This window comes from Pollachius pollachius (genome assembly GCF_949987615.1).
Source record: "Pollachius pollachius genome assembly, chromosome: 8".
Lineage (NCBI taxonomy): Eukaryota > Metazoa > Chordata > Actinopteri > Gadiformes > Gadidae > Pollachius > Pollachius pollachius.
Genome location: NC_136941.1, coordinates 18,383,185 through 18,403,563, shown reverse-complemented (window position 1 = coordinate 18,403,563; position 20,379 = coordinate 18,383,185). Strand labels below are relative to the sequence as shown.

At 45.5% G+C, this 20,379-nt stretch overlaps 3 protein-coding genes across 3 annotated transcripts in view; 1 reads left to right on the top strand and 2 right to left on the bottom strand.

Moving 5' to 3' along the window:
- The window catches only part of LOC307079158 (uridine-cytidine kinase-like 1), an 11,550-nt gene extending 7,357 nt beyond the window's left edge, over nt 1-4,193 (bottom strand). Inside the window, exons 1-3 of the mRNA XM_079741275.1 lie at nt 4,075-4,193; nt 1,696-1,886; nt 1,252-1,358 (exon numbers count right to left, since the gene is read on the bottom strand). Of these exons, the coding sequence (XP_079597401.1) occupies nt 1,252-1,358; nt 1,696-1,886; nt 4,075-4,118 (342 nt within the window). The 5' untranslated portion in view covers nt 4,119-4,193. The remainder of the gene's footprint in view (nt 1-1,251; nt 1,359-1,695; nt 1,887-4,074) is intronic.
- A 192-nt stretch (nt 4,194-4,385) lies between these two features.
- Nucleotides 4,386-10,417, bottom strand: samd10a (sterile alpha motif domain containing 10a). Its single transcript, XM_079741268.1, has 5 exons — nt 10,108-10,417; nt 7,711-7,892; nt 5,582-5,750; nt 4,918-5,058; nt 4,386-4,686 (listed from the first exon to the last, which is right to left on the bottom strand). Exons 1-5 carry the CDS (start codon nt 10,118-10,120, stop codon nt 4,664-4,666), a joined length of 528 nt encoding a protein of 175 aa, XP_079597394.1. The 5' UTR covers nt 10,121-10,417; the 3' UTR covers nt 4,386-4,663.
- A 3,852-nt stretch (nt 10,418-14,269) lies between these two features.
- Nucleotides 14,270-18,131, top strand: emilin3a (elastin microfibril interfacer 3a). Its single transcript, XM_079741213.1, has 4 exons — nt 14,270-14,586; nt 14,728-14,847; nt 14,975-15,573; nt 15,733-18,131. The coding sequence occupies exons 1-4, from the start codon at nt 14,435-14,437 to the stop codon at nt 17,682-17,684; spliced, it is 2,823 nt and encodes a 940-aa protein (XP_079597339.1). The 5' UTR covers nt 14,270-14,434; the 3' UTR covers nt 17,685-18,131.
- The last annotated feature ends 2,248 nt before the right edge of the window (nt 18,132-20,379 follow it).

Here is a 20,379-nt window from a genome sequence, read left to right as displayed (position 1 = left end):
ATCAGCAAGGGCACTGAAGATGAAACGTGGCTGGGTCTTTCAGCATGACAATGACCCCAAACACACCGCCCGGGCAACGAAGGAGTGGCTTCGTAAGAAGCATTTCAAGGTCCTGGAGTGGCCTAGCCAGTCTCCAGATCTCAACCCCATAGAAAATCTTTGGAGGGAGTTGAAAGTCCGTGTTGCCCAGCGAAGGCCCAAAAACATCACTGCTCTAGAGGAGATCTGCATGGAGGAATGGGCCAAAATACCAGCAGCAGCTGTGTGAAAACCTTGTAAAGACTTACAGAAAACGTTTGACCTCTGTCATTGCTAACAAAGGGCATGTAACAAAGTATTGAGATGACCTTTTGTTATTGACCAAATACTTATTTTCCACCATAATTTGCAAATAAATTCTTTAAAAATCAGACAATGTGATTTTCTAGATTTTTTTTTTTCATTTTGTCTCTCATAGCTGAGGTATACCTATGATGAAAATTACAGGCCTCTGTCATCTTTTTAAGTGGGAGAACTTGCACAATTGGTGGCTGACTAAATACTTTTTTGCCCCACTGTATATATATATATATATATAAATAAATAAATAAATAAATAACACACACACACACACACACACACACACACACACACAATTTAAAAACAACCCAAGTATGAACAGTGCGAAAGTAGGAAGGGTATCAATCATAGAAATATCTACTTTCCTCCCCACAGAAAACAACACATTTGCAAAATGTAATATAAGTCCTTCCCTGTGTGCTTATGCTGTATGCGTGTGTTGATTGTATTTCAGGTTTTTAAAGTTCCATTCGGAATACACTCATTGTCTGTGTACCTATAAAAAGCAGCCTATTAGACAGGGATTACCTTGAAAGCAAGTGGGACAATCCATGACCCATGTGATTATTGTGGTTTACACTGAGGGTTTCTGGGTTGTACATTTTACCTCCAATACATTGTGTTCTCCTCGTCCTAGTGATGGTCTACCACGCTGCACCCACTTAAAAGGAAGGGTATTATATTCTACAACTGGTGGAAATGTGCCTATAGTATTACTATATAAAACATTACATATTTCTTCACTGTATCTTCTTTGTCTTTAAATGTGTTTCGAATTCAACGCACCATTGCAGGATCGTTAAATAAGTAAATGTGCCTATAGCATATGAACTATTTAAAACATTATAACACATTTCCATACAATTGCAAGAATGGTTAAAAAAGTATGGAGCAGTCCTTTAAGAACAGAACCTTGTAGAAGGAATCCATGGACAACAGCACCACCCAGGGGACGTCCAGTGCCTCTATGATGTTGTTGGCCACCGTAGTCTTCCCCGAAGCACTGCCCCCACACAGGCCTGCAGGCCCAGAGACACATCTCAAAGCCTCTGTGTGTACATCTGTAGACGTGCGTGCGTCTGAATGTGAACGCGTGTGCGTAAGCGAGTGAGTGAGTGAGTATACATGTATATATGTGTGGTGTGTGTGTGTGTCTTATCATTTGCAGCATGGTGTCTAATTAAAAAGAAAACAATAATACTATGAACTATTATACTATGCCCAGAAGCTCTCGCACCACACCAGAATGCCAGCAGGTGACAGAAGGGGACGTTTACTTAAGTATACGCTACACCTGGACTAACAAAGGGCTGCATGTGGGGGTGGGGGTAGGTAATAATATCCTGGCTCTCCTACCGATGACAAAGGCCTCCTTTGACTGCGCGCCGTGCTGGTCGTACCAGGGCGGCCGGCCGGCGGTATAGATGGTGCGCGTCCCGGTGCGCAGCAGCGGTGGCTCCGTCTTGCTCTGGGACGTGGCGCTCTTTCTCCGCGGGACGGCGGCCGCCTGCAGCCGCTGGTCCGGGGAGTCTTCGCCTCCGCTGCCGCTAGAGGGGGTCGCACATGGGCGCGGGCGCGGGCGCGCACACACACACACACACACACACACACACACACACACACACACACACACACGACCAGGGCGCATAAATCAGTCACATGTATGAATGCACATACGTGTGTTTTTCGACACAAGGTAGGGCTGGGCAATTAATTGAATTTTGATCACGCTTTCGATTTTAGCGTCAAACGATCACAAAATTAACATAAGAGTTTTTCAAAAATAAATAAAAAGTAATTCATATTATTTTCTTTTTTTAATGATTTATAGAAAGGGCAGAACAGCTCGACACATCTGTATATCATTTTAGATTGTAACATTTTCTTTTTGACCATTTTGTGGTCTAAGTTCTCAGTTGCAAAGTTTTTTTTTGGAGAGACATGGTGAATAAATACATGATTTCAAACTCAAAAATAATCGTTTGAATAATCGTGATTTCAATATTGACCAAAACAATCGTGATTATGATTTTTCCCATAATCGAGCAGCCCTATCACAAGGCTCTGAAAAATGAGAACAATCAGTGGATGGTTGCGAACCTGTGTGCCACAGTATTATAATATATAATATAATATGCCTTCCACAAACATAGTTGTTTTTATAAGATTATTTTATTATGCAATTTCCTTACTTCCATAATTTGCTCTTTGTTTATGGGTCTGACACCTGAATGATGTAAGCACGGCTGACTCAGTGCGTCTCACAGCTTACATCACTTTGATGGACACTTTTGCTGATGCTAAAGTAAAGGCCAAGATCAAGGCAGGGATATAAGACCATGCCTCGCAGATTCTGAGGTTAGCTGAATATGGTTCTACATCGATTCCGTCTACACAACTAAAACTTATAAGGACCAATGAACAGATAGAAAATAAAAAGATGCAACCAGGTGGCCTAAACACCCCTGAGGTATAGTAAAACTAACCCAGATCCCTCGGTTACAGAGTCAGATCACACACCCTGGCTCAGCTCCCTTGGGCCGGTATTTAGCTCAGCATTACATCTAGAACACAACCCCGTTGTAAAAGCAGGAGTGCTTGTGAACGTGAACACATCATAAAAGGAACCAACAACACTACTCTACCTACCTGTGGCCAGGCTCCAGGGACCAACAGATTCTCGCTCCATAACTAAGCAGAGCCATGTCTGCATGAACTGAACTGTCTGCTACCCGAGGCTTCACAACATGTCGATTAGTGAATCTTTTGATGGAAAGAAATATACATAGAATTACCCCCTTCAAAGCCTTTACAAAGGGCATCCGACTAGGCAAACGTATCCTTGTGCTGCAATTGATCATTTCCTTTTTTCGCAAGGAAATATAATTGATTATTCGCGATCAGGCATTACGTTAGATTTAATCCTGTCTGTGTCCGGCTGTCTCCCCTTTCTCTCAGTTCTCTCAGTGCAGGCTAATAGGATGATGAGTAGGAGAGGCTGTCTGTGGGTATTATTAGTAGAACAACTGTGACCAGAGGGAATGACATGCCCCTTGGGTTAGCCCTTCTCTAGCCATTAAGATCTTTACCTCTGAAAAAAGTTGCATCTCACTCCATTGGAAACGGTAGTAGCTGGTAACTTAGTGGCTGACCTGAAGTAGTCCTCTACGTTGTTGCTCCTAAATAGGTCAGCCACTAAGTTACTAGCTACAACCAATTCCTCTTACCATTTCCTCTATGTTGTTGATCGTAACAGAGTTGGGATCAACAACGTAGAGGACTACTTCAGGTCAGTCACTGAAGCATACCCTGTTTTAGCAGGCCACATTGTTCTGCATGTATTGTGGATGGATTTATGAAGGGCTTATCTAAAGCAGAAGCCCTGTCACAGTTTGTATGGATGCACATTATGTTCTGAGCCACATCAAACCAACCCAGGACCTCATTATCCTTTGCGCTTGTAGACAACACGCCGTGCACTTCATTCCTAGCTCAACTTAAAAGTGTCTCACACTCATATTTCACAGCTTGACGAATGATTTCATGAATTATAAAATCGATGGATGATAAAAGTCGATGCTTTGCCTGTATCGCCTGGGAATGCTTAGTCCAATACGCTCAGAGGTAATTGGGAAGGCTAGTAGCCGTAGCTTACAGTAGCTTAAGTAGACAGGCTTAATGTATTGCATTTCAAATAGCAAATTGAAACAAACACTCATAACTGATTGAATGTACCTGTCTGAGCGGGAGGACATCTTCTTCCCACACTCGGTTTCCATGGGGATCTGACGACTTCAAAGTCAGCGTTCGTTGCGATTATCAGCCATTAATTTGACTTGTCCAACCTGGTTGCGGGATTGTGGGAAATGTAGTTTCCCACCTTCGTCTGTTTGTATGGTTGGGCCATCATTCATTAATGCTGTTTACACATAGATAAGCCCCGAAAAAAATAAACGTTCCATATTTTACGTTATTATTCAAAGTTCATTTTTATTAAGCAAGCACAAGTTGAAAAAATGTCTCTGTGACACGGAAAGAGACAAAGACACCAGAAATTGATATTTTATTCATCAAAGAGCAATATGATAATGTACCAAAAATGTATTTTGTTAAAGTCACAACACTAACAGAAGATCAGTGAATTACAAATTCAAAACATCTCTATTTCCCACTATATCGGTCATATAAATATTTTGACCTAGTTAGAAATTGGAATCCCATTGAAGTTAGTCCATAATTGACATGTTTCTCTTTCCTGCTCTATGAAATGCACAGCTGTGTGCGCACGTCCACATGATTCATCTCATCCTTTAAGCAGATCTGGTTATGGTTTGTTTCCAAATGAACCTATGGAGAGAATGAAATATATATGTATAGTAAACAGTTGAAAGCAAACACCCCCCCCCCCCCCCCCACACACACACACACACACACACACACACACACACACACACACACACACACACGATGATCACAATCACACCGTAACAACCATCACTCTCATACAAGAGCTCACACACACTCAGTATTCTCCCACTAGCGCCCCCTGGCGCCCCCCGTCCCCGTCCCCCTCCTCACCTCTGCTGAGGAGCTGCAGGTTGCGGCCCTCTTCCTGCACCTGCAGCTGCAGCACCTGCTGCAGCAGCTCCTGTCTGAGGGTCTCCTGCACCAGCCCCATGCGCTGCAGCTTCTCCCCGTTGAGGCGCAGCAGCGCGCGGCCTGGGAGCACAGCAACCAAAGGGTCAGGGGAAGGGTCGTCTGACCGACACGCAACGCTCAGACGGAGACAACGCGGCATCACGCCTTGAGAATGTGGATCAAAGTGACGCACATCTGGTCCGTGGAACGGCACACCTACCCGCCGCATCAACACCTCAGCAAATGGATATAGCAGCTGCGGTAATCACAGCCGCTTCTTTGACAGTTAAATGACCTCATTCATCCACCAGTGCGGTGTCCCTGCGGGCCGGGACTTCTGCCGCTCGGCAGAAAACGGCGGGCGGCCAAGGGGAGCAGAGTGCTTCACAATTAAAAATCAAAACCCAGAGAAAAGAGCGGCGCATGTCTTTGATCCCCTCTATTCCGGTCGAGCTGCTACTGCCACGACGCTGCTTCCAACTGAACCCCAGACCAGATTCACCTTATGCATATGCAACCTTATATCAGTATAGCAGAGCTACTCGAAGCCTTCATCACCAAAGGAATACCTTTAAACGGGGGACACTTTGGATGTTTAACTGACCTGTGATGGCATGTTGCGAGAAGACCTCTACATAGGTCAGGTAGTTGTGTGGACAGTGTTTCTTCAGCCATCGGCAGACATCTTGCTGGGACCACAGCACCACAGGCCGGATGAGGCTGGGCTGAGTGGGGCTGGTGTGGTAGATCCCATAGTTGTCACTGGAATTAGACTGTAAAGAGATAGACACACAGACAGGCATGCAGTCAAAATGAAATGCAAGAAAGAGGGGAGAAGCAGTGCACATGTGGTATGAAATGAGTACGTAAGCCTCGAGCACATGAGAGGATTTATACACAGCTGAAACCACTGTAGCTTCTGACCTTTGTTAGGTGCCAAGCATGTGTTTGTACTGGAATGTGGGCTTGGTGTTATGGTCTTTGTAGCAAAGTAACACAGGGGAAACATAAACAAATACAGATGTGGACTCACTAAAGTAAACACAAAACATTTGATAAACGGTCACTGAAAAACAAAGACACACAAACAAACTTAGATTGACACAGATGGACAAAGGCAAATGGATCATTCACTATGGATATCTTGAACTAAAAATACAGTGAATACTTTGAACTTCTAGTTCAAGTTTTTGAAGAAATCCAACATTTAAGATGGTTACAAGATTCACTCTCGAATATACTGAATGTGGAAAGCTTCATACCAGCTTTGATCATTCATTCACTTTTTGAAATACCATACAGACAGTATTCATACCTTAGTGAGTGACAATGGCAAACACGCATGCTCACATGAACACGCACACGCACACGCACACACACACACGCACACAAAGTGCAAAGCAAATGGATTACATTACATGGTGTACTGTTAGTAAGGTATTCTGATTTAACTTCTGGTTTGGGATGTATTCAATGCAAGCTGCTTGGGTGCAGCTCTGGTTTTGTGAGGAAAGATGCTGTGATTGTGATTATTCAAATCAAACCAAGGGTAAATTATGGCAGGAGGCAAATTATAAACATTCTGTAAAGGCTTTTGCCTTTGCGTTTACCTGAAGTTGCACTGTTCATCAAAGCTTCAGAAGCTGAGGATTCACTTCTGAATATATTGTACTCCACTGAAGTCAAATGCCCACGAAAGTTTTACATCCAGCAAATTACTTTCATTCAACATTTAGTAACACAAGCGCTCTCTGCTTCTAAAGCAAGACAAACTACGGAGCAGGCTGAATACATCAAAGAGGATTGAGAGAACAGCCCAGGCTTATGGCATGTCTCTTGTTATCTCTGCTAGCCTGGTCTACATTCCTAGCTTCCAAGGCCCGTTTAAAAAACAAAACACAGCCTTTTACAAATTGAAAACAAAGGCATGGCTAACACTATTCACACCGCACAGGGGTTTTAAAGTGGTATAGACACAGTCCTGGTTGAGCGGTGGGTCTGAAGGCTATCATGTCTCACACAGAGGCGATTTCACATATTAAAATGTTTATTTTATAAGTTTGTAGAACAGACCCATTTCCCCCCAAGTCACTCAGTATCACTGAGAGCGTTTTAATTGAGAGTCCTATGCAACAGATAGGACTGCAGCAGGGCGTATAGAGAATGCCAGAGCATCACTTTTATTTTTAAAGCCAGGCTAAAGGGGAGCTCAGCAACCCGCTGGGAGAGAGCTCCTTCCATGCCCATAGCCATTGATAGTTGAAAGGGAGAAGAAAAGCCACTTCATATAATCATATAATATTTTTAGCTGTACGTTATCCATTATTCAAATCCATAATTAAAATATGGATCCCGATATGTATAGCAAAACGGATGAAGTCCATAATTACCATGAATTATCTAGTTATCTTTAGATATATTATATATATTCTATAGCTAGACTATAGTCTATCTATAGTTTAAAGGAACATAAACAATTTTGTGTCACTCTGTAACTCATGATTGATCTATACAAACCATACCACAAGCTCTGTTGAAAAACAATGATGGTTATCAGCTACAAACGGTACGATGATACTCTGTAACCTTTCAATGGATTCAACCGATAAAGCTGGCATCACAACACTTTCCATCACAACGAGGCCCTGGGCTTCTCTTTATAAGTGATCCCTACAGGAGTGCCGTTTGGCCGAGTGGAGGGCCGGGCCCCAGGTGTGAACCACAGGTGTGTACCTGGGAGGCCCCGGTGCCGGGCTGCTGCAGCAGCTTCACCGTCCTCCCGCCCGCGCTCTTCTGGCCCCGCCCGTCGTGCCAGGTGAGGTTCCCACCGGTCCGCCGGCTCAGCTGCCGCTTGAAGTCCTCTGGGATCCCCCGGTACTCCACCGCCGGCCGGCAGAAACTGAAGCTGGACGCGGCTGTGGGACACAGAGAGAACGCTTTGCATGTCGTCCTTTTAAAGATGCGTTGTATCCAATGTGAATTACAAGTGAGGCTGAGAACAATCTAAGTATACCCTCCAAATTGGAGTAAATAATAAGCTGTATGGCCAAGAAAACAACAATAGTGTGACACAGTGTGGAGAAGCTAGCAGTGGGAAAGTGGATGTAAGTAGACTTTACTTAATGAGTGCGTAATGGTTACATCAAACCATTCAGACAGCGATAAAAGTGATAGCCTGAGATTGTCTGGGTTTGTAGTGCAACAGTAGCACAGGACAAGCGTGGATGACAGAAGGCTTCTGGCGGATTCCCCTCGGCAGTTGCAGTGTGTGGGGGACTGCGAGCAGGTCAGATGTGAAACAGTAGACATTATGTCAGTGACGGATGAGTTCATTCCTGTGAGGTATCGCTTTACCGACAGGCTCGTAAAAAGAAACCAGTTTGTGACGCACCACTCAAAGGCTGCTCGGCATGCAGGCCTACAGAGAACAACTACTCAGAGAACCACCACACAATGAACAACTACACAGATAACCACTACACAGAGAACCACTAGAACAACTACACAGAGAACACAGAGAACAACTACAAAGAGAACAACTACACAGAGAACAACTACACAGAGAACCACTACACAGAGAACAACTACACAGGCCTTCTGAGAACAACTACACAGAGAACCACTACACAGAGAATCACTACACAGAGAACCACTAAACAGAGAATCACTACACAGAGAACCACTACACAGAGAACAACCACACAAGCGTCTTCCAGTAGTTCACGCTCTATGACTACGCTGACAGACGCTGATGATAGACGAGTTGTTTGCTCATCATCACGAGGAGACCCGCTGTGGGCCAGGCTCCGAACACGCCCATCAGCAGGTGGCTGCCAAGCAGAGTCATGAAAGAAGGCGAAGAGAGAGAGAGAGTAAACACACGCTACTATACAGGACCTGACGGGAAGCCATGGGACCATTACTGATTCATGAACCAGATTGTGGAGGATTTTCACTTGCCGTTTGAAGCAAGTTTATGTGCGCTTATCTGTGTGTGCGTGTGTGTGTGTGTGTGTGTGTGTGTGTGTGTGTGTGTGGGTGTTTGTGGGTGGGTGTGTTTGTGTGCATGCGTGTGTGATCGTATGTGCCTGTGCGTGTTTGTATGCGCACATATGTAAATGTACGCATTGTTCAATTGAATCTCAAATTGGAGTCAACACGTTTTATTCGAATAATGAGAGGAAATAGCAGCCCGGGAACAGGATGCAGAGATGAAAGAGCGTCTTTAGTGTTCCGCTGGGCTCTTCCTTTGCATCACTCAACACTGCTTTATTTCAGACCCCCTGCCAAACACGGCACAGAGAGAGGGAATAGTGCAAACACTAAATAAACTGGCAGCAGTTGATCAGAATGTGTTTTGAATACAATCTCCTCCACCTCTTGTTTATGAAGGCTCCACGTCCACAGTGTTCACTGTGGTGGGTGTCATCCAGCATTAGGAGCCTCGTCTCATCGTCACATGCTGAGTCCTCTAAACTATTACTAAACCCTAATCACGCATTGTTGGTTAATTGTTCTTTACCGTAATAGTCGACGTCCTGCAACAACAAAAATATCCAAATATCCATAAATTCTTCCTGGGTCGGTCAAATATCAGTTATATGTGAGTTGAGTTTAATCGTATAATATCTTATATATATATATATATATATATATATATATATATATATATATATATATATATATATATATATATATATATATATATATATATATATATAGATATATCTTATATATCTATATATATATTCCATATATGTACCCTGCAGTCCAGGGCGCTGTCCCTTTCAGCACCCAGCCTGTCCTTAAGACCACGATCTCTCCGTGTGTGGGACCAGAGCCCGACCACTCACACAACACTGTCACACCGGCCACGCGAGTAAATACAGCAACTGTCACAAACACGAAGACACAAACACGTACACGCACACGCACACACACAGACACACACACACACACACACACACACACACACACACTGCTCTGCTGATGCCTTGCTGAATCTTACTTAAGGGCAATCTGATGAAAAAAACCAGAACTAACTAATTCGGAACACAAACTAAATGTGCACAATGTAACATGCACGCTACATCATTGCAATATGCAGTTTTTAACAAACACATCTCCTACCGTCCACCGCCATGGCGCACTTTGTGTCCTGGTTTAGCCGCCGTCGCTCTTCAAACCAAGCCCATCGTCACGTCAACCCCGACTCACAGCTTTTCCTTCGTGCTCAACAACGTTTTTCGTGCTATAAACCCATGCGACCAACTTTGTTGTCATCCACCGCTGACGATTCAGACGGGCTTCAGTCAGAGTAGAGACGCCACATTCCTGCAGATCGACGTCCAAGATGCAAATGATATGATCTACCGACACTCCGTGCTGCCAAGTTGTTTAAAATAGCGAAGAATGTCCAAAAGCTGGTTATGCGAGTAGTCTTACTACGCAAGTGCGTGTTTTTTTTTTTTAATGCCGTGAGAATCCCAAACGCGGCTCTTTCTCTGAGCCTCCACAGCCTGCAGCCTGTAATTAAAGCAGCCAGTGGAGGCTGGAGACAGCCTAATGAAAAGCCTCTGCAAGGGAGAATAGAGCAGCCTACTTCCACAATAAGGAGTTCCTCTTACCCGTGACTTGATAAAGGACGCTCTGTGTATGTCCACGGGCAAAAGCCAAGTATGATGGACCCTCTTTGTAGGGTTTGGTGACTGCATTGGCAGGACATTAGACGGATTATGTCAGAGTGCACCATGCACTCTGACCCATTAAACCAAACACAATTTAAAGCAAGGTTCTCAACGCAAAAGGTTTTACGTGATGTGTGTCACGTTCAGGCATTATCGACCATGGAATATAGAACAACTGTGTGGCCCAATAACGAACTGATGAACATATGACTCAGTAAATTCATGTTTTTATGTTTTTTTAGGAGAGAAGAGTGCCTTAAAGATTACTAACCCAGATGAACCCTGAGCAGCTGTCTATGCGTCAACGTTTCACCGAGGAATACCCCCCCCTACACACACACAGACACACACGCACGCGCACATACATACACACGCTCGCGCGCGCGCTTTATGTGTTTACGAGTGTGCTTTATATATTTATGATGAAAATGTACTCAAAAGCATCTTACATATGCGAGATTGTAGTATGCAGTTCTTTCACAGAATCATCTTCTATCAAAACAGGCCAAGCGCCTTCCTTCAGATAACGCTTTGATGTGCACCATATCATTACAAACTACCACAAGGTGGCAGTCTCACCAGCATTTCATTAAAATGGTCGAAATTTTAAAATGTATATTTACACATTTTGAATTACAGTAATAAATTGAGGGGTGTGGGCATGATTCAGTGAAACCTCCTAAAAGCGTCTAAGTCTTCTAATGTGTGCACTGAACCACTAGCACAAACAAACCAAACCTGCTCAGCAAATGTGAAGTGTGCCAGACAGACTCAGCACTTTTGTTTGGTCAACAGATGAGGTTTGCCCATAACATTTGTTCAGTCAAACATTTGTTTAGTCAAACGACTATTTTCTCCAGATTATAATTAGCCACGATGGCCCTAAGTAAACATACCAAAACAGTTCTGCCAACACATGCCAGAGTGTTTAATGAAAATGTTGTGCACAGATGCCTATCAAATCCTCTTTACATGACTTCAATTCAGCAAAAAGAGATGGGGTTAGTGAAGCACGATACCAATTAGTCTTGTTTGTTTCTTCACTTGAGGCCTATACAGTATTAAAGTTGACACTCTAACACAACTTTTGTTATGTTTAGTTCTTCGTTTGACCTTTCTCTCTCCAGAATGCAGTCAGACAGAACGTTTCAGAGAAGGCTAATGGTACACACTACATGTCTGGAGATTCCTCCACCTTGGCTTTCTGGAGAGGTGGAGTTTAAGGGCTTAAGTGAAATTCTACAAATGTGTTGACCTTCAAGGAATACCTACAATGGTATCCTTTCACTACTTTAAACTAGTCAAAACAGCATGGCGTGTGAGAAAATCATTGTCAATGCCAGAGAGGCTCTGGTTTAGAATCCGACATTAGAGTAAAGAGAAAAGCCACTTCAAAACATTAGCACGAAGACTCAGAATGTGGAACCAAGGCGTTAGAAATAAACATGGTCAAATAATGTGACATTTCCTATACGGCCTGGGTGTACAGACTGCCACACTAAGGTTATAGAGAAGGGGCATAAATGCCCATGCTAGTCTGATCACACATAAGCCAAACATACACACCAACAATCATGGTTTCACATTGTTTACTTATCCGTCTTCTTTCTAAAATTATTTTCTTTTCCCCGTGCCATTGGAGCCTCTACTCTCTCTAATGGGGCTGGTGAGTGGGCTTTAGGAACGGTTGAAGTGTAATGCAGGCCTTTGATTGGCAGGTGTGTGGAGGCTGAACAGCTGTGACATTGTGATGTCATCAGTGAACACTTTGGGTGGGGTGGCCGGTCCCTTTCAGAATAATGGCGCGATTGTTGCCCAGGACCAAGGCCGGCCCCAGCTCCTATGTGGTCTGCAATGTTTCCAATCATATAATGGAGAGTTTTGTTGACACACCTTTGACATTTTAAAGCTGCGGGGAATACATAATACAAGTATGCTGCTGGGAAAATATGAATGAGTCCCCTCCCAGACACATACATACACACGCGCACACCTACCCTGAACACTGTTCACACACATACAGTTTTGTGGTAGTTTCAATAGAATAAGGGAGTATGCAGGTGAAAAAGGTGGGTCCTGGTACAAACAGGAAGCAGGAAATGAGCTGTTAACAACAGCCAATCAGCAGATCCTTCTGAAATAATGCACACAATGTTGTCCCTGTGGCAGTAGAAACCAGGCTAACACAGACTTGGTAGTAAATTAAATCTTGAGTTCTGGTATGAATAGTTGTGCTTGCAAGAAGGAAAACACTTAAAGAAAACCACAAAAAAGCTATTTGGTGTTATGAACAAAGTCACACCACAGACTGGTCCACAAATTCTTGTGGTGTATTTTTGGGGTCAATATTTTGACCCCAAAAATGTGCCAGATGACAGACACAAACGAGTTACAAAATGCATGATAAAGTTAAAGGTACAAAGGGTTGTAGAATAAATGACTTCAGAGCAGAACTCAAAGAGTAGATGAATGGATAGAGTCTTAATACATTGTTTTATGCGGCCACATTAATTCATTTTCAAAGTTGATTCTATAAAACACCAATTTATTATGTATGAGTATTTTTTTCAGCTTTGTGAGTCAAGGCTCCATGTGTGTGTGTGTGTCCTTATGTGTGTGTGTGTTCACACAAGTGCGTTCGAAGTGCATGTGTTTTTCTAACAGAGGGCATTTGTGTTTATTTGTCCCGGTTCCTGGTGGTTTGCTGCTAGTTTTAGTGAAAGGATGACTCTGTGTATGTGTGAAGTCAAAGACCCCAAGATGTGTCAATGGATATCGAAGCAGCTTGGAAACACTAACACCACAACGGCCCATGCTCTCAGAAATCACAATAACTTTATTAACTTTATTATTTTACCCAAACAAAAATCATATGCCTTGTGTCACCTTGTTTTGGCTTAGACCTCCCTGATCCAAGGAGTTCAAACTCAACAGTAACCGGGCGGGGGAAAGACACGTGTAATGCTTAGCTCCACATTAAATATGAAGAGCAAGACGAGACCATTAAGCTGCTTATGGCTGCAGTAGCGAGACTAACTCAAGTGACAATGTAAGTGCCAAGCAACGCCTTCGTAAGCCCTCAGCACTAATAAGTTAACAACTTAAAAGTTTCATCAGACTTCTAAACGCTCAGGAGAAATGAGCAGCGCTCATCCTCAGGAACCCAGCTATTTTAGTTCTCTTTCCTTTTGCCATGATGTCAGGGAGGAAAAGTTGTCATAGAAAACATTCCTCCACAGTAGGCTCTGTGCTACATGGACGAGTGGGATGTCAAACAAGTGACGCTATCGTATGTATTTCTATATAACGTTAGAAATTGAAATGTAGCGTTTAGAAGGGGGGCTCTGCCCTCTCCCTGAGTCCCACTTTAGTCTCACCTTGGTGCGACTCTGACAGGGTAAGGAGGGGAGGGGCTGTGCCATTAAGACCCTTTTAGTGGCTTTAGCAGTCCCCCCAAACCTCACAGTGGACCGTTGTCCCTCCGGAAGAGTCCACCACACCCAAGCCTGCTTCAGGGTCACCATTTATAGGTTGGCACTCTGTTTTAACTGCACTCCTGAACGTACCACAGAGACTCAAGGTTGTGCCGCAGGGATTTGGCTTCTATTATTTAGTTTTTTCATTCATTTCAGGATCAAGCCGTTTTCTTTTTTCTATCGTTTTTGGGTTTGTGTCTATATTTTTGCAAACTTGGCTATAGTGGAAAATAATATTTCTTTTAATCGGATCTTTTGATTTTCAAGTTTTTACTTGCAACAAGTGGCTGTACCATGAAGCACGTGAGACACCTTTCTCCATGTGTGGTCCTGATTCTTTTTGCTTCACTGGTTGGAGCCAAGTTCTACAGTCCACCCCAGTATAACCATTACCAGGCAGGACACGCTCAACATCATGACCCTGGGAAACCCACCAGCAGACACAAGTAAGTTTCCTCTCTCCTTTTCTCTCTCTCACTCTCCTTAGCCATCATTCCTTGATCGCAGCTGAAAGAGTTATTATTACAGCTGTGATCACTGGGAGCACTGGTATGTTCCTCACATTCTCTCTTAATTCTTCTGTTAAGGAACCACTGTGCCTACGTGGTTGAGAAGACCGTTTCCTTCACCATGCAAGAGGGGGCGGCCCCGTACGTCAAGGCTGAGTACAACAACTGTTCCTGGGGGAAGAAATGTCCTGCTCTCCTGTCAGTACTACCAAATGAGCGTTTTATAACAGTATTTAGTGAACCGAGTGCTTTGTGTAGATATTCCATCTCTAAAAAAATACAGTCTTTAGAGTTGTCTTTTACTGATGATATTCTGAACCATCAGGTATCGTCTGATGAACAAACCCATCTTCAAAGTGGCTCATAAGACGGTGACAGAGCTGGAGTGGCGTTGCTGTCCCGGCTTCTCCGGGTACGGCTGCATGGAGGCGACTTATCACCACCCTGTCCGAATGATGCCCCCCTTCAACGGCCCGTCGTACAAGGGCCCAACGTTTAAGGGACCTCAGTTCAAGGGCCCTCCGCACAAAGGCCCCATATTCAAGGGCCCAATGGTCAAGGGGCCCATGTTCAAGGGCCCAATGTTCAAGGGCCCCCCCATGAAGGCCCACCCATGGGGTCAGCTGAAAGGGCCCCCTCCTGGCGGGTATCCCATGCGTCACTTTGACTCTCCGATGGCCCCCTCTTACCCCGAGACTTCCTTTGAAGAATACCCCTCTGGACCCGAGGCCATGCCGGACCACCAGGGTCCACATCAAGGCCAGCATGAGCCAGAGCCAGAGCACGAGACGCAACCGGAAACAGAACCCGGGCATGGACCCGAACACGGGCATGGACTCGGACATGAGGACCAGCACGGCCATGCACCAGCACAACATGTTTCCGTTCAAACTGCTCCTACTAATGAAGGCCTAGAGGTTGAAGGTAAGATAGAAGGTAAATTATGTGACAAAGAATGACAAGGAATGTATTGCAATTAAATGTATTGTATCAGAAATGTGGATAGTTAAAAAAGAAACGGTGACTGCCATGCACATAGAATTTCGAATAACCTTCTGTTCACCACCTCCTCCGTCCTCTCAGGCCAAGGACTGAACGGCGAGGCGGGTGAACGTCTGGACCAGATGGAGGACGACATCCGGCGTCTGAGCCAGGGTCTGGAGACGCTGAGGGGGACCGTCAACGGGCTGGAGGACGGTCTGCGCGCCTCCCTGAGGGAAGACGCCAACAGGATGCTCTCTGCCCTGCTCTCGGCCGGCCCCAGCCCCATGTCGGCCCCGGCACTCGCCGTGGGGTTCGGGGACATCCCCGGCGGAGACCCCGCGCTGGACGCGCTGGACGGCAGGCTCGTGTTCCCCCCCACCGGGGACCTGAACGGGAAGATGGAGGAGCTGAGGGCGGACCTCCAGGCCAGAACAGCCGAGCTTCTGGAGCTGAGGACCACAGTGATAAGTCACGACGGGGCCCTGAAGACGCTGTCAGGGGGGCGGTCCGGCTCTGTCGGTAGCCTCGTAGGAGACGGCCGGATGGCTGCAGAAACCCTGGTGGACGTCAAACTGAGCTCCGCCCGAGCTGAGATCCTGGACGGGTTCGAGAGGCGGGTGACGGGGGCAGAGGGCCGCTGTGAGGAGAAGGCCGGCGAGGTGAGGCGTCAGTGCCAGCGGGAGCACGGGGAGCAGCAGGAGCAGATGCAGCAGACCCTGGAGGACAGGGCCGGCACTTTGAAGAGAGAGATGGTCAACCTGCAGACTCGGGTCCACGGACTGGAGTCCACGGAGAGCTGCTGTGGCAGGATGCCCGGGCTGGTGGACAGGATGAAGCAGCTGGAGACGTCAGTGGCAGGACTCAACCAGTCCCAGGGCTACCTGAGGGTGGAGCTGGGGGGACACAGGGATCACATCGAGGGCATGCTGGAGGGGAGGCTGGGGTACGTGGAGTCCAAGCTCAATCTGACAGGTACAGCCACACCTGGGGAGCTGCTAGGGCGGGCCGGCGGAGCCCTCAGTAGTGACGTGGAACAGAGGCTGGAGGCTAAGATGGAGGGGCAGCTGAAGGCTCTGGAGGGCCGGCTGCTGAACGCCGTAGAGGAGCTCGGCAACGCCACGGCCCCCGCCCTGCTGGAGGGCCACGCCGTGCCCACCCTAGAGACAGAGCTGGAGTCCCTCCGCCGGAGGCTGGAGACGGACGTGGACCGGGTCCAGAAACACCTGAGCAGCCTTGAGGTTCGCTGCAGCTCGTACTGCGCCTCGTCCCCCGGCTCCTCCGCCATCCAAGGAGACGCGGCCATGACCACCACTGCAGACCTGCACCGGGAGGAAGTCTTGAAGGGGGTGTTGGACCTCCAGGCGGACCGCCTAGACAGCCTCAACGCCACGCTGGACGGCCTCCAGAGGCAGCTGGTCCTCAGGGAGCAGCAGGAGGCGGCGGCAGCGGCGGCGGCGGCGAGGGGCTCCTCTGTTCAGGGCGAGCTCACCTTCCTCAAGTTCAACATCCGCTCGGTGAACCGCTCACTGTCCGTCCTGCAGGGCTCGGTGGGGGCGGTGGAGCGCCAGGTGGAGCGCGCCAACAGCACCTGGCACCAGCGGGAGGAGCGGCTGGCCGGGCAGATGAAGGGCATGGTGCAGCTGGTGGGGCGGCAGGCCTCCATGCTAGGGTCCGGGGAGCGCCGGCTCACCCGGCTGAAGGGGGAGCTGACGGAGATGAAGAGAAGGCTGTCGGGGGAGCTGCAGGGCTGCCGCAGCACTGCCCTGGGGGTGAGGAAGGAGGTGACGGAGGTGGAGGGCCGCATGGCCAGCGTGGAGGACCAGTGCAAGGGGCTGAACCACGTGGCGGAGGACCTGGAGCGGATCCGGGAGGAGCTGGAGAGGCAGGCGGAGGGGCTGTTCACCCAGCTCAACGGCACCCTCTACAGCCACGCCCAGCAGCTGACCGACCTCAGGGGGGAGGTGAGGAACTGCAGCGCAAAGGTGGAGACCACGCCACAGACGACAGCCGCTACGGGTCAGACGAGGGGAGACACGTTTACCTTGATTTAGACGGAGAGTTTCACAGCCACACATTCACGATTCCAAAAGAGAAATAACAGAAAGGGTTGCAGGATGTTGATAGACGTTTTATTTGATGCTCTGTACTGTACATACGGGTGAAGAACCAGCACTGAGACACACAATGGTTAGATTTTTCTTATTTCTTGATTATTAATATCCATATGATATATACAATGTTACAATGCTGTAAACTGTATTTGCTGTTTCATTTCCACAACACTACCATTTGTATAAGATGCTGCTATGATGTGCCTCATTTCAGGAGCCTTGGTGGCTTGGAGAATTACCATTGACTATGACTATGCAATTTTTGGGAATATTGAGATGATTGTTTTTTTGACTGGGTTATGTGAGACAAATTGTTTACATGTATGTATTTTGTATTTTTTAAGTGTGTAGAATTTGTCTAGAATAGAGGTGTCCAAGTTTTTTTTTATACTGTATCATTTCTTGTATAGGGCCTGCCCTGTCTACTTGCATCTGACATTTTGTTGAAGCAAAATAAACAAAAATAGAATAGAAGAAGAATCTTAATACTCGAAATCTAATAAATCTTATAACCTACTGGTTTCTAAATAAACACAAATATCAGAATCCAGCGTTGTTAAACGCTCATTTTCTAAGAATCTTATTAGGAGCTATTATTCTATCCTGAAGAATCATTATGTCCAATTTAGACCACCAGATGGCACTAGAGAAGCACTTGAGTTGTCACTTCGGAGTGACGAGGACTCATGTTTGGGTATGTCTGAGCCAATTGACATGCAAAGTACGCTAGACAATGTCAGCCCAAGTGACTTTTTTTTATGTGACAAAGGCTCGCTTGCCAAAAGACAGTAACAATTGGCCTCGCCACTGAGGTCAGAGGGAAGTAATGATGGATGGACAGAAATACCATTGCAGCAACCCTCTCTCTATTGGTCTCGTCCTCTCCTTCTCCTTCACCTGCCCTCCTCTTCCTCTCTTTCTGTCGTCCATCTGTTCATCTGGCTAGGATGTAATGTTGTACATTGAGACCTGCCCTCATCTCCTACTTCCTAATGTCACTATCACTAAACATGCATTACAATTGCAGAACTCACAAAGCTCACAAATAGTATGTGTTTTTGTTTCCATGGCAAATGGTTGATAATAACTAAAAACAAGGCCCATGAGATCAGAGGAAAAAAACAACACATATAATGTAATCAATAGACATAAAAGCACAAGGGATCCATCACATGGTATAACCTTCAGAACACTGCATCTCAAATCCTCCGATTCATATGACATTGGTTTTCTAAGGGAAATAACATTAACCCATTTCATTAGCCCATATTCCGTCTCTCCACTACCCTTTGCTTTACCGGCTACTTTAATTATTTTTTAACGTTTAATCCCTCTATTTGTATTCCTCTCATCCTCTCATGTGGTTGAGCCAGACTACTACACATCCATCTTGAGGGTCTCCTCAGGGCAGGACGGACTCTGAGGACGTTTGGTGTGTCTGATGGATTTGGTTTGTGAGAAAGAGAATTCAATTTATGGATTGAAATTGGTTCTTGGATATATGCATCCAGACAGAAGTACCAAAGAACAAGATGGGACAAGATCAAGAACAAGATGGAGCATCAATGATAGGCAACAATCTAAGGATGCATTCATTAAAAAATTTGATCAAAAGCAAAAGGCTCTCCTGTTTCTATCTGTAATGAAAGGAACATTTCAATCACAGCACGTTAATGATGTGTTTTATTATCAACTACACATTGTACTTTATAAAAAAATATAGAGCTAAGTGTTCATAAAATGATTCACCATTTACAAGTGGACTGCGACAGAATATTCTCAAAACATAACATTACATCCCTGAGGATGGATTCATGAAGTGACATTTACCTTGAGCTTATGTTCCCATGACCACCGAAAGAAGAGGATTAAATATAAAAACACTTCTTCAAGTCTCTACTTCACTCTGAAGAGGAAGACAAGCAGCAGGTAGTTATGACCTGGAGGAACAGAAATTCAAGAAGGATGGATGGATTCCTGTCACATAACATCCCGTGTGGAAACAGATCCCACGCAGTCACATTAAGAACTTGTTAACGCAACTTCCTTTCATAGCGTTAAGACTGCACATACATTACCCTTCAGGACTTCACATTAAATCGTAGCTGATTAACTTTTGCCCTTTACTGAAGACCACCTCCTTTAAAGAGTTTACAGAAATCCATATGCAAGCCTGCCAAAGTTGATATAGGCTGACACTGCTGAAGGCTGTTTGTTATGTGCAATGGGAAGCCTGCTATCCTACTGCAGATGGAACATTATTCACTGCACATTCAGAGACCGGGATGCAACTTCCATAAGGGATAACCAGCACTGGAACAAATCAATGGGCAATGTTGCACATCTGCATGGCATGTATCCTTCTGAATATGCCGACAACAATTCAGGAGAATTCAATTTAACTCTTAATTGAGAATCTCAATTATTGATCATTGAGAAGACCATATTAGTATTTTTTATTAAAACATCACAAAATACCACCATTGTATTTTAACTTAATGTTCAATCATTAAATAAAACAATAAAATAAAAGAATCCTTCCTCAACAGCTTTAATGTGAATTATCTTAGAGTTGCCAGTCTTCTCTTGGATTTAGAACGTATTGTTCTGCCTGCACACTTATTATGGGGGGGGG

Coding starts and splice junctions, on each gene's coding strand:
- emilin3a (XM_079741213.1), top strand. CDS start 14,435: ATGAAGCACGTGAGACACCTTTCTCCATGTGTGGTCCTGATTCTTTTT. Junction 14,587..14,727: donor AAACCCACCAGCAGACACAA/GTAAGTTTCCTC, acceptor TCTTCTGTTAAG/GAACCACTGTGCCTACGTGG. Junction 14,848..14,974: donor AAGAAATGTCCTGCTCTCCT/GTCAGTACTACC, acceptor CTGAACCATCAG/GTATCGTCTGATGAACAAAC.
- samd10a (XM_079741268.1), bottom strand. Junction 5,751..7,710: donor CCGGCACCGGGGCCTCCCAG/GTACACACCTGT, acceptor ATCTCTTTACAG/TCTAATTCCAGTGACAACTA. Junction 4,687..4,917: donor CCTGCAGCTCCTCAGCAGAG/GTGAGGAGGGGG, acceptor TTCTCTCCATAG/GTTCATTTGGAAACAAACCA.